The 20,508-nt window shown below is 46.0% G+C and overlaps 2 protein-coding genes across 2 annotated transcripts in view; both read left to right on the top strand.

Moving 5' to 3' along the window:
• The first annotated feature begins 1,532 nt into the window (after positions 1 to 1,532).
• On the top strand, positions 1,533 to 8,740 carry xab2 (XPA binding protein 2). The gene is made up of 19 exons (XM_084488923.1): positions 1,533 to 1,646; positions 2,003 to 2,151; positions 2,643 to 2,766; positions 2,858 to 3,055; positions 3,356 to 3,490; positions 3,601 to 3,765; positions 4,039 to 4,183; positions 4,297 to 4,448; positions 4,584 to 4,703; positions 4,916 to 5,047; positions 5,165 to 5,296; positions 5,398 to 5,511; positions 5,639 to 5,801; positions 6,293 to 6,483; positions 6,773 to 6,895; positions 6,981 to 7,152; positions 7,302 to 7,428; positions 8,045 to 8,166; positions 8,261 to 8,740. The coding sequence occupies exons 1-19, from the start codon at positions 1,611 to 1,613 to the stop codon at positions 8,320 to 8,322; spliced, it is 2,562 nt and encodes an 853-aa protein (XP_084345049.1). The 5' UTR covers positions 1,533 to 1,610; the 3' UTR covers positions 8,323 to 8,740.
• A 617-nt stretch (positions 8,741 to 9,357) lies between these two features.
• camsap3 (calmodulin regulated spectrin-associated protein family, member 3) overlaps positions 9,358 to 20,508 on the top strand; it is a 22,639-nt gene continuing 11,488 nt past the window's right edge. Inside the window, exons 1-2 of the mRNA XM_084488319.1 lie at positions 9,358 to 9,810; positions 15,866 to 16,131. Coding sequence (XP_084344445.1) covers positions 9,678 to 9,810; positions 15,866 to 16,131 — 399 coding nt within the window. The 5' untranslated portion in view covers positions 9,358 to 9,677. The remainder of the gene's footprint in view (positions 9,811 to 15,865; positions 16,132 to 20,508) is intronic.

Below are 20,508 nucleotides of genomic sequence, written 5' to 3'. Positions count from 1 at the left end.
AATGTCAGAAGATAAATTCCCCGGCAAAAGTAAACTTCTTAAATTTGTTTTTTTCTCATTTATTTTTGGAATAAATTAATTTAATTAGTCTATGCTTGGCTTTCTTTTCCAGGTTACAGTTACGGTATCCCTGAGCTTCACACAACTACCGGTCAGTTGATATCACTTATTATTGATCGTTTAAATGGTTTGTTAATCGAAGTTGGAAGAAATCAAGATACTCACTGCAGGATCTGCCTTTACTTCTGAATCTTTCAAAGGGCAACGAGGACACTGACCAACCGTGTGAGTTCCCGGAGGTCTTCCTCACGCTAGGAGCCCCAGGAGATCAAATCGTCGTACCCCTGAGCCCATGTCCGGGCAGACCCCTTTCCCTCAACCTCAACTTGGTCCCAAAGGAGACCAGTGACCCCAGACTCGCCTCCTCAAACCACGCAAGCCGCTCCAGACCGTCCTCCCCTCACCCAGGGGCCTTACATAAGCACCAGGCTCAGGCCACAGGCTCTCATCAGAAAGACCAGAGGAAGCCCATCAACACCATCAGCCCAGACGATGACTATTTCTCTCTCATTGAGAGGGTCCACGCCGCCCATCTACAGATGGGGCCAGGACAGGGAGGGGATAAAGGGAGGGGAGGGGATAAAGGGAGGGGAGGGGAAGCCGACAAGGGGAAAAGGAAGGTGGAGCAAGGAAAAGGTGTTGACAAAGGAAATGGGAGAAAAGACAAGAAGGATTGTGGCAAGAAGAGGTAGTTCACTTTCTATGGCCAGTAAAAGGAAGGTGAATAGCAGAGAAAGGCTCTCCTGGATTGTTTGGCTTTCGAATTAACCATTTTATTTGTCATTGTGGTCATTTGTAATTGGAGTACTTGTGTTAAATATACAAAGACTGATTTTATTCATGCTTAGAAATGTACTTTGAGATTGTGTTAATCGGTCAAGAGTTTTCGTTATTTCTGTTGAGTCTTCTATAAAATGTACTTAAACACTATTACCCATAGAAAGAAACAAAATAAATAGATATTTCATCTGCTATTCTTATTTTTTGTCGAAGTGTAATACCTTAAAACAAATTAATTGAGGTAATGATTTGGAAGACCAGTTAAAAATCTAAAACAGCACACTGGTATTTTGGAAGTGTTCCAATCTACAACCAACAACATAAAAAAAAACAACTTTGACTAAGGTAATCTGGGGGCCAACATATTATGAACAAGAGTGCTGATACTATAGCTAAACAGGCCCTGAAATGGAGTGAATGTGAATGTAGGAATCATTAAGAAAGTGTTTATGTGTTCAGTAAATCAAATAAAGAGATGGCAGCATATGGAGCAACAATACGAAGGTAAGGAATCTGTTCCACATCCAGATAAAGCACTTAGGTGGTAGGCTTCATACACTAATGTAAATGCTGCACTGCTATGTCATTGAAATAATCAGATAATAACCTTATGATGTTGAATATAATTTGGCCCAGTAGGTGGAGGTAATGCAGCCTTCAGTAAGATGGTTCCCGCTCAAAACCAAAGAGGAAGAGCCGTCCGTTTCCCTCACGTTGGTTGAAGTTTTAAAGCTAACTGTCGGATTTTTGTTTAACAACTTCAAGGCAAAATGCCTTCAGCAGATGGACCGACTGATGTCCTCTTTGTAAGTTGACTTTATTTCTTGCACTCCCACTGAGAGACTAGCATCACTATTTAAAATATATAACGCCGTTCGCGTTACAAACGCAGCAGTGTCTTGGTTGTCTGTGTTTAGCTTAACGTTAGCTGAAGTTGGGGACACTATTAAACTCGTTTTACAATCATTTTGCACAATAAACGCATTTTTTTCTCTCCCATAATCGTGTTTCAAATATCACTTATCTTGCATTCAATTACATCTAGCATAACAAAGTGTCCGTAGCGTATTCATACACTGTGAACGTAATGCTAGTTTAGCGGGCTAGCTCAGTGGATGCATCACAACGTTAGACAACCAGACTGTCGTGCTCGTCCCGACAGGAGGACGATGACCTACCGTACGAAGAGGAGATCATCAGGAACCCGTATTCGGTCAAGTGCTGGATGCGGTACATCGAGTTCAAACAGAACGGAACCAAGGCGACTCTCAATATGATCTACGAGCGGGCTCTGAAGGAGCTGCCTGGCAGGTACGGTGCTGCTCTGAGGCTCAGATGCGTTACACATGTGTCATACAAATGCGTTAGAAGTGACATGAAAGGCTTATATTACATTGACTTAAAGAGCTTGTGAATAATGTACACATAAGGATGTACGTCGATCTGATAAACACTCAACACTCGCCAGACTGTTGTCATTTGAATTTCTGCACTTCCTAAATAACCGTGTGGCTATTTGATCTGGCTATTTGATCCGGATAATTTTGACATTATCCGGGACCTTTTACTATTTGTCCTAAAATAGTTATGAATTCGCACAGGAGGTAACAGCTCTCGTATAATGTGCTAATCGTCATTCAAAGAAGACTTGTTCTAAGGTTCTGTTTTACAAGAGGGAGCAGGAGGCAATGGTTGTCGCCAATCTATTAGAATTTCCTAGAAAACGATTTTATAAAAAAGTCTGAAAATAATGGTTTACATGCTACATTATACATTTCTCCCCTCGTCAACCTTTTCTACAGTTACAAGCTTTGGTACAACTACCTGAGAGAAAGACGGAAACAAGTAAAAGGGAAATGCATATCAGAGACGGTTTTTGAGGAGGTCAACAACTGCCACGAAAGGGCCCTGGTGTTCATGCATAAGGTGATGTTCCAAACTCAAAAAAACAAAACAAAATGCTGAAAATTCATTTGTAATATTTTAATAATTTTTAAAAAATCTTTCCCACCATTAGATGCCTCGTATATGGCTTGATTACTGCCAGTTCTTGGTGGGTCAGTCTAAAATCACCAGAAGTCGAAGGTCATTTGACCGGGCCCTCCGAGCCCTCCCTGTTACACAACATCCACGTATCTGGCCCCTCTACCTTCGCTTTGCACGCAAACTCCCACTACCCGAGACCGCCATCCGGGTCTACCGCAGATACCTAAAGGTAAGACGGATGTTCAGAAAGAAGGGTTTAGACTCAAGCCTTCCGCAAATGCATTGTAAAATAAGTGAAAAACGAAAGAGCCATTTTGTGGATGCTTTAGAGGCAGTAGACTTGTCACAAATACATTATACACATATATCATTATCGTATATCATTATACGCGATATTGTGCTACCACTAAAACTTGGAATGGTACAGTGTTTTGCCTACCATTCAATGTAAAATGTGTAATTGCACCTTAATGCAAGATTGCCAAATCGGTCAGTATGATGTGCTAAGTGGTGAATGTGTGGTGTGCAGCTCTCTCCAGAAAACGCAGAGGAGTACATCGACTACCTGCGCTCCATCGGACGCCTGGACGAGGCGGCTGTGCGTCTGGCCGCCATCGTCAACGATGAAAACTTTGTGTCCAAGGAGGGGAAGTCCAACTACCAGGTGGGAGTCGACTCCCAGTACCCCCATATTGTTATTGTATTGCTGCAATTACAACCGAACAAGAGAACTTTTCCTAAATCCTGTCTCTTTCTGGTTTTCTTCCCTGACAGTTGTGGCATGAGTTGTGTGACCTGATCTCCCAGAACCCTGACAAGGTGAAGTCGCTGAAGGTGGGGGCCATCATACGAGGAGGCCTGACCCGCTTCACAGACCAACTGGGGAAACTCTGGTGTTCCTTAGCTGACTACTACATCCGCAGCGGCCACTTTGAGAAGGTATGCTTTTTGTTTTGCTATGCTTCAAAGCCTTTTTTGAACAGCAATCGAAATCCATCCTTGAATTTTCTTTAAGGGCTGATTATGGTCCCACGTTCACGCAACTTCAAGGGGGTTACGGACCCGTTACGTCCTTGCGGACCCTCCTTGCGTCCATCGCAATGGCCTGACGTGCGCCTCCCAAAAATTGTAACCTTCTGTCGAGGCGACGCAGCAGCAAGGGCTGTGATTTGTCCGCTCACTATACGATAATAATGTGTGGGTTCCCCTCAGGCCCGCGACGTGTACGAGGAAGCCATCCTGACAGTGGTGACGGTGAGGGACTTCACCCAGGTGTTCGACAGCTACGCCCAGTTCGAGGAGAGCATGATCGCCGCCAAAATGGAGACCACGTCTGAAATGGGTCAGGACGAAGACGGTGCGTGGAGCCTTTTTTATTTTCTTTGTAGTGTCATCATAAAGAATATTATTTCACTCTATATCTTGTAGGCCTTGAAGTTACATGTGTGTCTTTACCCTGCGTCTCCCCAGATGACATTGACCTGGAGCTCAGGCTGGCCCGCTTTGAGCAGTTGATAGCCCGACGGCCCCTCCTGTTGAACAGCGTCCTGCTGCGGCAGAACCCCCACAACGTCCACGAGTGGCACAAGAGAGTCAAACTGTACGAGGGCAATCCAAGACAGGTACTTTCTGCTGCCTTTTATGAGAAAAAAAAACCTAAAAAACAATCTTCTCTGACCCAGTCTTTAATTCTAAGAAAAAGCTTGTGTGTCACAAGCATGTCATGAATAAATTGTGCATTGACATGTGTTTGACAGATAATCAACACGTACACGGAGGCGGTGCAGACTGTCGACCCCCTGAAGGCCACGGGGAAGCCCCACTCGCTCTGGGTCTCCTTCGCCAAGTTCTACGAGGAAAACGAGCAGCTGGACGATGTAAACAACCACCGCCAGATTGTTCATTTTAATCAGATTGTTTACTGTGACTCAATTCTGCTTCTGTCATTTCCGTTTTTTAATGACGTAAACGAGCACCACCAGATGGTTCATTATAATCTCTGATAATTTACTGTGACTCAATTCTGCTTCCATCGGGTCCTCCCTTTGTTCCTATGTTGTTGACCTCCTTCCCCCCCCCCCCCCCCCAGGCCAGGACCATCTTTGAGAAGGCCACCAAGGTGAGCTTCAAGCAGGTGGACGACCTCTCGGGGGTGTGGTGCGAGTACGGAGAGATGGAGCTGCGGCACGAGAACTACGAGCAGGCGCTTCGCATCTTAAGGGTGAGCCACAGCCGTGTCTTCCGCATGAGTGTTCATCGATACGAATGTGTCGTTTCCTCCATACAGTTAGGATTTTAAACCATTTTCTTCCCTTGGTATTCATTCCTTGGCGAACAGAAAGCAACGGCTATACCGGCCAAGAAAGCAGAGTACTTTGACGTGTCCGAGCCCGTCCAGAACCGAGTCTTCAAGTCCTTGAAGGTCTGGTCTATGTTGGCCGACCTTGAGGAGAGCCTGGGAACTTTCCAGGTATGTGTCGTTTTATTTATTTATTTATTTATACTTGGATGGTTATCTTGTGAAACTCTCTGAGCAAACTGCTTTTCTTCCTCTCTTTATTTTATCCTCAGTCTACCAAGGCCGTGTACGACCGCATCATCGACCTCCGCATCGCCACGCCGCAAATCATCATCAACTACGCCATGTTCCTGGAAGAGCACAACTACTTCGAGGAGAGCTTCAAGGTCATTAGATAAACTTAAACTTCACAGATTTGCACGGCCATTTGTTTTACACAGGACTGACGCTATCCTATGAAGACAATTCTTAACCCGAGACACTTTCAACATTTCTGTTTTTCTTTCAACGTAGGCGTACGAACGAGGCATTGCGCTCTTCCGTTGGCCCAACGTGTACGACATCTGGAACACGTACCTCACCAAGTTCATTGACCGCTACGGGGGCAAGAAGCTGGAGAGGGCGAGGGACCTGTTCGAACAGGCTCTGGACGGCTGTCCGGCCAAGTTTGCAAAGAGTAAGTACTGCTTCTCTCCCGGAAAACAAAACCATCTTCTGTTGTTTCCCGGATTACTCTGTAATCGTTTAGGATTTGTATGCGATTTTTAAAGGGGACATATTATACCACCAGGTGTGAGCGTGATTAGCCGTTAGAAGCCGTTTTGAAAATGTGCCGCTTCTGACATCACAGGTGGGCGTGTCCACCTAGATGTGTGCTGGATAGATCAGTTCACCAGCCTACCCAGTGGACCGTAGCACACGTTGCTCATCTATCCGTCATACATCTAGGTGGACACGCCCACCTGTGATGTCAGAAGCGGCACATTTTCAAAACGGCTTGTAACGGCTAATCACACTAACATATAATATGTCCCCTTTTAAAGCTATGGTTTCTGATTACTACCGCTTCCTAAGCTTCATTTCATGTCTTGCGATTCAAAAAATGCAATGGAATCAACGTGGTAAAAAAAAAACCTGAATGATTGACATCCTGTTTTTGCTCTCCAGCTATTTACCTTCTGTACGCCAAGCTGGAGGAGGAGTACGGCCTGGCCCGCCACGCCATGGCCGTCTACGAACGAGCCACGCAGGCGGTGGGCACCGGGGAGAGGCACTCCATGTTCAACATCTACATCAAAAGAGCCGCCGAGATCTACGGCGTCACCTACACCAGGGCCATCTACCAGAAGGCTATCGAGGTATTGAAATTGAAATTCCAGTCTGGGTTTAATTACCATCTTATCTCATTGGTTGCTTTTTTTGTATTATTTGGGGCAGTTAGTACTGTTGTACCATAGTTTATAGTGACACACTTTTAGTATACAGCGTTAATAAGCCTTCAATAAGCAGAAGAACAGTGTCTTTTAAATGGCTGCATGATGCACTTGAGTTGTTTTTCATTTCTAAATCGTGATTATAAGAACATTTGTATGTTTAAACTATGCATCGGAGATAAGAGCTACAAAACGCCGGTTATTTTCCGTCCAGGTCCTTCCAGACGAGCATTCCAGGGACATGTGCGTGCGCTTCGCCGACATGGAGAGCAAGCTGGGGGAGATCGACCGCTCCAGAGCCATCTACTCCTACTGCTCCCAGATCTGTGACCCCAGGGTGAGAGACGACGCGCTGCAACGCTCTCCTCTTCTCGTTCTTATCAGTGACCTAACCCTAGACACGTTTCTCTCTCGTCGTTCAGGTCACTGCCAGTTTCTGGCAGTCGTGGAAGGAGTTTGAGATCCGCCACGGCAACGAGGACACCATCAGGGAGATGTTGAGGATCAAGCGCAGTGTGCAGGCCACGTACAACACCCAGGTCAACTTCATGTCCTCCCAGATGATGAAGGCCACCACCAGCTCCACGGGCACCGGTGAGAGCAGCCTACGCTTGCTTGACCGCAGCTGGCTTAGTGTTTTGAGTCAGGCCCCGATTATTTATATATATATATATATATATATATATATTTTTTTTTTTTTTTTGCACGCCTCTTTGTCTCACTCTCTCACCCTTTGTCTCAAGTGTCAGACCTCGCTCCGGGCCAGCTGGGCTTGGATGACATGAAGATGCTGGAGCAGAAAGCACAGCAGCTGGCTGCAGAGGCTGAACAGGACAAGGCCAAGCCCAAAGAGAAGATCCTCTTTGTCAGGTCGGTGTTGCATTCAATCTATTTTATATGCATTTTGTCTTTTCTTTGTGCTTGTATTTGAACAGCTGTGGTTGATAAACCCTCCACTGTTTAGTTTCAACACACCCGTTGTATTTGTGTCCCAGTCATTTTGGGGATAGATCACTTGGGACGTTTTGCTGCAGATCTTTTGAGTTTGCAGTAGAGTACTACCCTGGAAATCCAGAGTTCTAGCGAGAGCACAATTTGAATTTGCTCAGCGAGTCACTCTGGGAACGAGCAATATGCTCACTCCCCGATTCCCCTGGCCCAGAACATTAACCAATCACATCAGTGTGTCTGATATAGGTGGGCCAAAAGCGTTGCTGTTTTACCGACCGGATAAGGAAAGAGTCTTATCTATTGGGGCTCTAGATACGTAACCCCTTGTATTCTTCTGATTGGTCGTAGTGTTATCCAATTGCGTGCAGTGATATTTTCAAATGCATGCTTGGTGCCGCCCCTCGAGTTGGGCCATTTTCATGACTCGTTGCCAGACCCTACAGCTTTCTAGATGTGGCTCTGGATTTCCAGTCTAGTGGGGTACAGTTGCAGCACGGCGTTTGCTTAACGGCTGAGATGTTGTGTCCATGTGTAGGAGTGACACCTCTCGCAGTGAGCTGGCCCAGCTCGCCAAGCAGGCCAATCCCGACGAGATCGACATTGACGACGATGACGATGATGACGAGAACGGCGGGGACGAAGAACAAGGCCCAGAGGGTAGGCTGTGAATACAATGAGCCTCAGGGTTTAACGTTGCACTTATGATCCTCTGGTTGTCATGACTAACACCCTTTTGCTCTGCGGTCTACAGAGGTGCAACTGGAACAGAAGAGCGTCCCGACAGCTGTGTTTGGAGGGCTCAAAGAAGACTGAGTGGGTCGACGTGAGGAGACGTGCTCTGATGAGAAGACTGTGCTTTGTCAAATTCTTGCCAGCCTGCTACAATTCTAATAGAATATGATGTATTTGTACCCTAGTAAATGTTTCAGACTGCCATTGTTCATTGTTTTTGCGTTTGTTGGTGTTATTTCCGGGATATTGTGAACCTGCATTTTATACCACATGACATTATGGCCCCTGGCCACATGGTGGCAGTGTCTCTCAATATTTCAGCTAAATACCGCTAGTTTACCTTCAGCTAAAGGATGAAAGCCGAATATAATGCAATGACTTGCTTTTTAAGCGGTTGCTTTGCATTTATTCAATTTATATGGCTACTCTTTGTCTGATGACATATCAAAGAAACATTTGTGAGGACTTTCAATTGTTTGGAGAGTTTCATTAAAATGGGAGCTATGGCACGGTAACAAGTGGCTAATGTTATATATTTTGAATCAATGCATGTTTTTTTTTATGCATAGCCTAGCCATACCGTCGGGCTTCTTCGATCATAGTGAATGATGCGGAGCTTAAGTAGGCTTACTATGATACATTTAAATACCTAGGCAACATTTATTAATCATTTAAAGTTCTAGATCAATCATACATTTAATACAGATCAAAATTAATTATGGTAGGGTACATCCATAGTAATGTGCATACATTTCTCACCCTTGTATTCAATATGCTTGCTGAAAATATGTGAGGTCCTGCGTTGACTCTTCAAACTCATAGGCTATGCTTCATGAAAACAAATGATGCCTTAGGAATTATTAATTGTTTTTAAGTTTGACTTAACAGACCTGCCTTTACCTAGAAGGTTAGCAGAGAGTAGCTTCTGGAAACAAAAACACCTGTGTAATAGCAGAGGCACCTGTCGCGGACAGATACCCTCTATATACCTGCTGGTGGCGTTCACACGGTTTTAGGTCCCGCCTTCTTTGTCGGTGCTCCATCGCTATTGGACAGTTGGCTTCGGTGCACCTGGAAATCAGTCAACGGCGCACAGATCCCACAGCGAGGCACTAGGCACAGCAATGCGCACCAAGGACACAACGAGTGGGGAATAATACTTCATTCAAGTATCCACATGGGATGGGCCATTTGGTAACTTCTGAAACCGTAGAATAAGTGATTTTCTCCTGGTTTTAATTTGGAGCAGCAAGGATATTTTTTATGGAAGAGTCCACTAAGGCAGTTCCCGGGCGGATATTTCCCTGTCTGATCGCTTCACCCACATCCGTATTTTCGCCCCGGCGGTATGGAATAGCTTGCTGAAATAATGATCCTTTGATATTTAAACACTGAACCGAAGCCTACCGTTTGTCTTCCAATTTCCCCGACTCGAGATGGAGGACTCTAATGCAACGAGGAAGACTTTCGTGGTCCCGGACATTAAACCATTGGATTTGTATGACAGTACAAGGGGGAAAATATGCGCAAGTGTCGGATGGCTCCTAGCAAAATCATACGGCAATGCAGGTATGTCAGTGTTGCTCACAGTCCCGATGATTTATGCTAGGCTCTCGGGAACCAACATCCCTTTTTTTTAATAGCCTAGCATTTCGCAGCAGTGAAGTGCAATGGGAAGCGCATGGAAAGGTGAAATGACCGTAGCCTATGTAAACTCAGCGATTTTACCCACACACACATACACGCACAATGAGAATCAGATAAAAGAGTGCCTACAGTTTTATGATCACTTTTGACTATGTCAGTATTAGACTACTTGCATTCGCCGTATTTATATGTTGAACTGGGCCTGGACAAGCTCATCATCGAGGCAATTGTTTCGTATTCCAGGCACAAACTATGCTACTGCCGCTGTGTTTTCATCCTCAGCAGTTAATCCGCTTTATTTTTTTTAATGTAGACCAAACATGATCACAGAGGTCGGCTTGACAGCTAGGACTCAAATATAAAAATTAGAACAAAACACGCAGGTATGTTTTATTTCTGCTGACGTGCTGGTATCTTGTCCTACGGCAATGTTTTTGTTGCAACTCTGGTGGATTGCTCTCAATGTGCTCCTGGCACTACAGAAACCCACCCGGCCCTTTCGCTGATGCGCAAACACACCCACTTACATTCTTTTGTTATGCACGCCCCGACAATAATGATGACTCAATTTTGACTTCAGGTTAACGCCATTAAACTATCATGAGAATAAGATCTGAAGACTAGATATGCAATTCACCGATTTTGCTTGGTTTAACAGCTAAAGGGAAATATGCCCCCATCGGACGTCCGGGAAGCATGGCTGTTAAAGCTTTCAGTAATTTTGATGATTGTCCGTTTTTAACCTATAAGAAAACACTTTTAGTCTGGGCAATAAGGGTGTGAGCTTAACTCCATTGTATTCCAACAACCCGGTTTAGGCGTTGTGCAATCGCAGTCCATGTGTCCGTGAGTCCACCAGCACGCTGTTCTATCTATTCCTGCTGTGCGTTCTTCTGCCACAGTTCAACCACGCCCTCTGGTCAAAGTCGCCCTCCGTGACTGCAAGCGGTTTCCCTGGGAGCTACGAATATCTTCTCAAAAATCAAAGTGACATCTTATGTTCTATTCCACGAGCTCACAGGCAGAAGAAGCAGCCACAACAGCAGAGGATGGCAACACACACAACAGTTCAGATTGTCCCTTGCCATATGCCTAAGGGTCTGTTGTAATTGACCAACATTATGTTGGGCTACTGCAGTGCACACACAGCAGCACAACTGTGACTTTACCAGAATGAGATTATGGCTTATTACAACAACATTAACTACTCAAAACACAAAATAAACATGTTTAAAGAGATAGACTCAACAGTATAATATAAATGTTTTATGACTATAAACAAACTCTTTAATATAACCCATTTAGTCGGCCTTCATCATTAGTTGACGCATAATGATGAAACCTATCATTTGTGAGATAGGCACAAGGTGCAATTATACCACGCTAAAGATAGAGTTTGCAAGACGGATGTTTGCATAAGACTGCTGGAACCTGTTGCTGGGGTTCCACCTGGTTACCTGTGAGCCCATGGATCATCAGGAGATCCTGCTGGAATGTTTATCCTGCTCATTGCCCTCCTCCTCTCCTTACACACGGTGGCCAGGCCCTCAGGAGTTACTATTTTACCGACCTACGGGGGACACTAACTAGAGCCCGACGTATACTGGATCTTAGGAGGCTATACCAATCTAAGGAGTAAAATAATGACATATCAATATATTGGCCAATATATCAATATATATTATTTCAAATATCAGCCGTTATTCAATATAGATATAGATATATATATATATCTCTATCTCTATTTCTATCTCTATATATATATATATATATATATATATATATATCGTGGTATCTTGGATCCTTGATCCAGCAATGCTGGATCGGCCACAGCAACATTGCATTAAAACAATGACCTAAAGGAACCAATTACCTGTAGTATGAGGAGTTACTAACCTTCACACAGAACATCGGCCAGCAGCTGTATCGGTCAGGCTCCAATACTAACTTGCCGTAGGGTTATTGTATTACATTACATAACTGTTATTACAAAACCACTATTCTTTAACAATACAGACAGCCTCTCTTTACTTCCTGTCAGCATATGCTATCAGGGCATATGCTATCAAGCTACATGATTCATGACTAAATAATAAAAAAAACACTGAAATAATGACTAAAGCAGAAGCTCTGCAAGCTAGCGACTGTAACCCCAAGGCCGGGATACTTTACAGCCAGTACAGAGGTACTGTTCTGTGTGACTGTCTGGGGTGACCCTGCAGGCTTTTAGGATGTGGCTTGTATGTGAATGGTGCTTTGTACGACCTACTTAGTGTCACACACAGGTGTGTGGGTGTGGGTGTGGGTGGGTGGTAATCTAAATAAGCTAGAACATGTTGACTGTTTTGTCCCAGGCGTGTACGCTCTAGTTCCATTCTTAATCAAATACAAATGTCTATGATTTATGGACAGACCATGGTAATCAGTGTACAGCGGTCCATGTCGCATGATGGCGGTTGTTGCAGCCGTTCGTATCTGTTTTGGTGGCTATTTAGATGTGTTCATGCTTTATCTAGGTGTTTTGGATTAGCATATCACTCAGGATTGGGAGCTCACGTGGGGCCGAGGGAACATCACGGCCCCTCTCGCCGCTGCCAGATTTAGGGACCATTAAAACAGGACGTGGCTTTGTTCTCCAACCCCAGCGTAATCATGCCTATTTGATCCCACCACATGATGCAAAAACCTTAAGTAATAGTACTTTGTTTTTTTCGCCTTATCAAAACGACCACATGGATGTTAAGCCATCATAATTGAGTTAAATATTTGCCTTTTACCCAATAATTGATGTAGCATGGTGGTTGATTTAGCTTTTCATTTTAATAATACAATGTTTTTCAATATGATTTGATTTTTGGATGAACAATTGTATTTGCTAAAAGTTTCCATCCTCGAAACTACCAACAATGGGCTTTTCATGTATTATTATTATTATTATTATTATGGCTACTTCTTTGCCTGCCATTTAAAACTCCTGCGCATCCAGACTCCAGTGAATCACCGAAGCCATGCCAGTGTCTCTGAAGGGGTGAGGCAGCTGGGCAACTCAGAATATCCACTCCTGCACAAATTTGCCCACTTGTGTGCCAGTTAATTAATACAAAGAGCTTCTTAATGTCCACCGTTCCCATGGCAACCCCCTTGAAACCCAACGCTGGCCGATCCACTCGGGCACTCAAGATCGGGTTATGGGGGGGGGGGGACGACAAGGTTTGCCCTGACTGAATACTCCCACGGGATCGTGAGGGGCTCGCTCTGTGCCATATTTTGTGCTGCACCTTGTTTGTGTGTGTGTGTTCGTATGCGTTTGGGCTGATTACTGTTGATTACACTGGCGACGTGACCGTTTAGTGTAATGTCTGTGACATGACCCCCAGGGCTAACTCAATCTCTTTAATTCCACACATGGCCTCTGTCAGGCCATCACCAGCTGATTATTGAGCCTGCACAACTCAAAACAAGAAACAAATGTTCTATGGAACTGATTTGTTGTTTTGTTTATGAGTTTGAAAGTTAACTGTAATCATTTGTGGTTGTATTTTCTTTGCCGGGATCCTAATGGAAATTGATTGATAATAACAAGGAAAACCTAATTGGATGCATGATGAAATCATTGAGGAATTCCTGGAACCCCTGAAAAGGCTATTTATCAATCTGTGGCCTTTAGATTTGCACACACTGATTTGCATATTGACGAGATTATAATGTTGCCCACTTCACTATACCCTGATAACCAGCTCTCCCCGGGGCCATGAATATTTGCTTCTATTTAACCTTTGCTTTCCCAATGTCGACACGTCAACAGTCCATGACCTGCTGACCTGTGTGACTGAACCCGAGACTACAGCTCGCACCACTTACACAGGATCTTATATTTTCATTCTAAATATTATCCAGGAGATTTGGTGATATCAGCAGTCTGGCGACGGTACATTAATGCCAATGCTATCTTAAGCATTAAGCTATAACTTGATAGCATTTGGCTAACCGGTTGTGTTCTCTTGTTCCTGTCATATCTATGACACTGTTAATCATTATTGATCAGGGGTGGTGTTGCTATATGAAGTGGCGTTTCATCAGTTTTTCCAAAAGGAGTTGGTTTTGCAAATGTTACCCTTTAAAAAAAAAAAAAATAGATATATAGCCCGTCCGGTTATCTTGGCCTTAAGTTGAACGACACACAGCAGTCAATTGTTCCTCAAAGGGATATCAAAGCTTCATTTCATTGAGCCGCGGCCTTTGCATTCTGCTTTGCATTCAAGTTCTGTCCTTGCATCACTGGCAGCGCTGCCTCGGTGCCTCGCGGTCATACCGCCTGGTTTTTAGTATTTTGAAACAAGAGTTTTGTATGTGGTGTTTTCTCTACGCTGCGATGCCCGGTTTGCGTTGAAAAGCACCACAATAGCATTTTTTCCCCCCAACAAAATGAAGCATGTGGTGCACATTGTTGACACCTATAGTTCTTCTGCAGCGAGGGGCAGGCCGAGGCAAGGCCATTGTCTAACCATGTTTTGTTTTTGGCAAAGTTATGCAAGTACTTGTGTTAGGGGTCCCTAATGACATACGCCAGCGTTTCCACCAAGTGTGTGTGTGTGTTGTACTGTCTGGTTCTCCCTTTCCTTTTCAGACGTGCATATTATGAAAGTGGTACTTTACAGCTTTTGGCTCTCAGGCTTAAACACAACCAATGACTGTGTCCAGTATCTGTCTACCCAATTGCAGGCTATTGGATTGGGTGTGCTACTATTGCTGGTTTCAATAACTCTGAATGCAGTAAAACCAGTTTTCCTAGAGGGCGTGTCAAGTGTGCATTACACACTTGACAGTGTGTTTGTTCAGTTCTTGTGTACTGAAAAAGCAAGTCTGTATTTACCGTCATAATCTCTGTTTGTTACCCATGTAGCCACATCCATACACCCTTGCTAAACATTCTCTGAGGCACCGAGATCAAAATAGTTTTCTTTGGGTTGGGGTGCAGCTTTGTTTGACATCAATCTGCTACGGGGACAGTAGAAAGGCAGCTAGCATGCCACAAATGCACAGCAAATATTGTCGCTTAAACGGCCCGTTAAGGAAAGTCTGGCGGTGGGTCTTTATCTGAGAGCAAAGAAGTAGGTTATGAAAACGCCGGTGGGCGGAGCGAGTGTGTGTCTGGACGGGCTCTGACGCTAACCCTACGCTCTGAATGTCATCATGTCCCACAAGCCTTGACCCCCGCTGATTACTAGACTGCGATCACAACCAGCCCATGCTTCAGGAGGAACCATGTGACCATGTGGCCTACAGGAATGCACCATACTATTGAGGCCTTGCTCTCCGGTGGGCTATCGCCCTGTACTTTGGTAGTCAAGGGCACCCAGGAGTGCCTTTCTCTTCCTATGCCCGTCTGGTCCCTTTTTAGTCGCACAAATCATTTTCACTTCACGTCTTGATAGCCGTTCTGCTGACTTGAGTTACTATATATTTACTATATAGTTACTATATTTTACTATATTTTACTAATATATTTTACTATGTTTGACACACGCACACACACTCTTCCTGCCACCCCAGTCATTGTTAGTTACTCACTGGTTTGATAAGAGCTCTGTATGCCAGTTAGTTTCTGTTCTGGGGAGTCTTGTACACGTAATGCAGCAGCATGCTGTTTTTACATATTCTTAAGCAATGATTACCCATGACTGAGAAAGAACAAGTAGTGATAAGAGTTTCTACAGCCTTTTAATATCGCACTGCGTGTCCTATTTAAAGGCCACACGCACGCACACATGCACACACTTTGTCATCCTGTTTATCTTCCACGTCCCGGCGTCTCCAGGCGTCAGCTTGCCAACGCTATCCGTCTTGTCGTAGTACTGCTGTTTCCTGGAAGTGAACGTTGACGTGTGTGTTTGTCTGTGTGTGTGTGTGTGTGTGTGTGTGTGTGTTTGTCTGTGTGTGTGTGTGTGTGTGTGCGTGTGCGTGTGTGTGTCTGTAGAGAAAGTTCCGGTGGAGCTGCGGGAGCCCTTCTACTGCGACCAGTACGACCAGGAGCACCTCAAGCCGCCCGTCACTCGCCTCCTGCTGTCCTCGGAGCTGTACTGCCGCACCTACACCCTGCTGGTGGGGGGCTCGGCGCCGGAGGAACCCCCCCCCGCCGACAACGCCGCCCTCCTGCGGCTCCTTGCTGACAGAGGCCTGCCCCCTACGGACCTGGACGCGCCGGTGGGCGACGCAGACCTGCGGCGCAAGCCCATCAAAATGGTAATACGTGTGTGTGTGTGTGTGTGTGTGTGTGTGTGTGTGTGTGTGTGTGTGTGTGTGTGTGTGTGTGTGTGTGCGTGTGCGTGCCGTAAGGGCTGATAATGGTCCCACGTTCACGCAACACAACGACCACGCAGACGCTCCGACGCAGTCGTGAACCTTTATGGTTCTGCGTCGGGTTTTAGTGAGCGGACCAATCACAGCCCTTGCGGCTGCCTCACTTCAACGGAAGGTTACAATTTTCGGGAGGCGCGCGTCAGGCCCTCGCGGTGGACGCAAGGAGGGTCCGCAAGGACGTAACGGGGTCCGTAACCCCCTTGCGTCGCATGAACGCCGGACCATAATCAGCCCTTTAGAGAGTAGTGCTGCTTTGGCTCCTGGCACAAAATCGTATATATATATTTTTTTTTCATGCCATCTTGGCCTCAATTGTCCCTTAAATGATCTGAGGGTACCACGGGCAGCGCATGTTTCTGGGGGCAAATTTTGCCCAGGACACTTGGGCACACTCAAAGGTTACACTCATTTCCCATTAGTGGTTCACAACAGTGAGCCAGGGCTGAGCATCAGATGTCATAATATCAACACGGTTGGGGTTGGGAGCCCGGCGGTGATGTGTTTTTGGCTCAGCCTCAAGGGCCCAGCCTTGTGAGGCACAAGAGAAAGCAGTGTGTAGGGTGGGGCGGGTCTTTTGGAAGGGAGCTCCAAACTATTTTATTGTAGCGGATTAAGGGACATCAAAGTCACAGAGGCCCCAACCCCCATCTGCCTCTCCACACCCCCCCCCCCCCCCCCCCCCCCCCCCCCGTGACTGAAACCCGTCCCCACCCTTACAGTGCCCCGCCCCCACCCCCACCCCCACCCCCACCCTCACCCTCAGCTGATCCCAGAGGGTGAGTGGATCCAGCTGTGGGAACCAGCATGAACCACATGGGTTCCACTGTCTTAATTCCAGGCTGGGGAGGGGGGGAGGGATAGAGGGAGGGAGGGGGGGGGGGGGGGGGGGTAGAGGGAGGGGAGGGGGGGGGGGGGGATGCCCAATCTGTGAAAGATAAACAATTGGGGGGGGGGTGGGTGGAGATACAGATCAGATGGACAACAAGCCAACTGAAACTGGAGACACCGTTTGTGAAGAGTGCTCGCCTATCTTCTCTTTCTCGCTCGCTCTCGCTCTCTCGCTCTCTCTGGTGGGCTGAGGATTGGCTCCCATTCTTAACAAGACTAACTGGTTTGACTCCCTGGGTCTTGACAATGAGTCTCTCAAGTCTTCACACCCATGCTGTGCGAAGCAGACAATTAGTCATTAGTCTCACCGAAAAATAAGAACATTGCTTTCTGATGTACCAAACCCGGAATAGTGCGTACTTACGTGTTTTGTGGAAGTTGAATCTCCAAAAACCCTGCTTGACGCGGCCTCTCCAGTGAACAGTATATAAACACGCATGACCCACCCTCCGGCTACACGCACACAAAGACTGCTCTGAAAGGCAGGTCGGAGTCTCCTGGGAGGAAGATATTGGTTCCCACTACACTCAGGTGGAAAGTGCCTGCTCCACTGGCTTTTATCTGGTCGTCATGGTTGCAGGTGTGGCTCCCATTCGCAGTGTAGTGTAGGGATGATAGAGGCAGAACATAAAGTGTGTGTGTGTGTGTGTGTGTGTGTGTGTGTGTGTGTGTGTGTGTGTGTGTGTGTGTGTGTGTGTGTGTGTGTGTGTGTGTGTGTGTGTGTGTGTGTGTGTGTGTGTGTGTGTGTGTGTGTGTGTGTGTGTGTGTGTGTGTGTGTGTGTGTGTGTGTGTGTGTGTGTGTGTGAGAGAGATGTGGTTATAATGTATCAGGACAATATCTAGTGAGAAATGTAAAGAAAAGAAAACGCAAAGAAACTAGTTATATGAAATCCTAGATACAGAGGATCGAATGCTTCTATGTTAATATAGGGTTAATGTTTTCATCCGATAAAATAGAAAATGTGTTCATTTCATAAATGGCCTTTCCATGGTTTCTTGTTATTTACATACAGTCAAAGTTGCTCTTGGTGACTCATTGCACATGAGGTCATGGGAAATGTAGTCTTTGTTTCAGGAAACAATATATATTTGTTGTTATGTATATTATATTGCCATAGAGCAATATAAAGAGCTACATAAAGCTACAATAATATATAAAGAGCTGATTCTATCATGGGATGTTATGTTGTGGCAGACTCGCTGCATAAGATAAACAGCTTAAAGATCATGCTTTCCAATGCATGATCACTTAATGAATCATGATGTTATTTGTTTGACATTTATTTGCTCTCCTGGTCGTCCCTCCCTTGCACTAAGCGTGGCCGGTCTCACATCCTTGTTGTCCTCGTTGTGTTCCAGGATGATTACAAAGACTGCTTGTCAGAACCGGGAGGAGACGCACCTCTATCTAATCGATCGATCGCTGCATTAATACGATTCAAATCTATTATTGTAGCCCCCGTGATGGCATTACGCGTCGACGTTGTTATTCTTTGGCCTGTGTCTGGTTGGTTGCTATAGCGATGAACGATGCTCCCAGGCTCCTGACCGCGGCGGAGCAGCGCTGCCGTCGGCCTCTGTCATTTAAACTCCCCCTCAGCATTGTTAGCGTTGTTAGATGCCCTCCGCTGCAGTGCCGAGGAGGCGAGCCTGGCAGCCAGTGGTCGGCAGTGCGATCTGAGCCCTGTTGACTGGTGTGTGTGTGTGTGTGTGTGTGTGTGGTGTGTGTGTGTGTGTGTGTGTGTGTGTGTGTGTGTGTGTGTGTGTGTGTGTGTGTGTGTGTGTGTGTGTGTGTGTTGTGTGTGTGTGTGTGTGAGGAAAATGAGAGGGCGAGAGAGAGGAGAGAGAGAGAGAGAGAGACAGAAAGTGGGTCATGCAGTTAACGGCATTAGTGGGATGAAGCAGCAACGCGGGCCCCTGCCAGTGTGCGGCTTTGAGGGAGCAATCCACTGCAGCGCTGGCTTCATACTAAACCTCCAACGCAGATATGTGTCAACCCCAACCACAAAAAAATCCCCCACATGACACGGTGCTCATGTCATGCAATCACACAAACACACAAACATGTTAAGCTGCGATGAATGCCGTTCAGCGAGCGCTTCAAATCCATCAGTCGAGAATCAATCAATCAATCAGTCCATCGGTTGATATTGACTTGGTGTTGGTTCAATGATTTCCAAATTGGTGCGAGTCTGTTTTGTATTCGCTGCTCGTGCTGCATCCTGACCAGCTGATTGCTCCTCTCAGTCGTACAAGGGAAGAGACACACCCTTGTGGGCTCGTTTAGGTCGACCACAGCCTCCACCATCAGTCGTCCAGCTCCTCTATCTCCAGCTAGAGACACATCCGTCACCCCTCAGCCTGCCCTGGTGGCTGGGGGTGGTGGTGGTGGTGACCCTTCCCCCACCCATCCTCAGATTTGAGGATAAAGATCTGTAAAGATTAGAGATAATCTTTCATCCAGACTAAACATCATCATCTACCAGCCGATGACCTTACCCGAAAGGACCACCTAAACACATACTAATATTCTTTTGGGTCGGTTTCAGTCATTTTAGTGAAATGGCAAATGGCAGTTTATTGGTTTGTAAGGATGCAGTTTCTGGTTACGTTTCATTGAACGTGCGGCTTACCAAATGACTTTCACGTGAACGTAATTGCTACCAATGAACCTCACGTACGTACGGCGGAGAAGCCCTCACAAAGTGCTGTTGGTTTTCATCAGCCCCTTTTACTTGATCTTAAATCGCACTGCTGCGTTGGCCGCTTTTTGGTCAAGCGAGCATCAGTCAAGAGCAGGACTGTAATTACAAGTGGCATACTTTATCCCCGGATCAGATATGCTTAACATTCATGCCTGGCAACATTTGCTTTTGTGAGCATTTGCTGTTCGGCAAAAGCCAAATGTGTGGACTGGCCCAAATACAAGTTGGTATCGTTGGGTTCAGTTTTTAGACCGGACCAGCACCCCCCGTGATTCCCTCCTTTTACCCTCAATAAGCACCCATCCTTAAGCTGGGGGTGGGGGGGAGAATGTCTGAAACTCATATTGCCGACCTAATCCGACTTTGAGTTTTTCCCTAATCACATTTAATGACCAGTAACGATGCCTTTCGCCTTCTTTTTTCCTACTGTGATGTTGACATGTTGTGCGAAAACCAATTCCGCCGGAGCATAATGATTTCCCGGCAGGGGTGCAGTTGATGGGGTGGTCTTCTTTGATTTTCGCCCCCCCCCCCCCACGGTCACATGGGTTTGAGGAGGGAAAGCGGGCTGGAAAGTTCCAATCGACGCGTCGATGATCAACACTAACAACACCATGCACCGCTGTACCCTGGCTTGGGGAGAGGTGCATTGTGGGTCAGCTGGATT

Source organism: Micromesistius poutassou (genome assembly GCF_964030765.1).
Source record: "Micromesistius poutassou genome assembly, chromosome: 1".
In the NCBI taxonomy this organism is placed as follows: domain Eukaryota; kingdom Metazoa; phylum Chordata; class Actinopteri; order Gadiformes; family Gadidae; genus Micromesistius; species Micromesistius poutassou.
The sequence above is the reverse complement of the archived record's forward strand: the minus strand, read 5'-3'. Positions and strand labels throughout refer to the sequence as shown.

Coding starts and splice junctions, on each gene's coding strand:
- xab2 (XM_084488923.1), top strand. CDS start 1,611: ATGCCTTCAGCAGATGGACCGACTGATGTCCTCTTT. Junction 4,449..4,583: donor ACGAGGGCAATCCAAGACAG/GTACTTTCTGCT, acceptor TGTGTTTGACAG/ATAATCAACACGTACACGGA. Junction 6,484..6,772: donor TCTACCAGAAGGCTATCGAG/GTATTGAAATTG, acceptor TTTTCCGTCCAG/GTCCTTCCAGACGAGCATTC.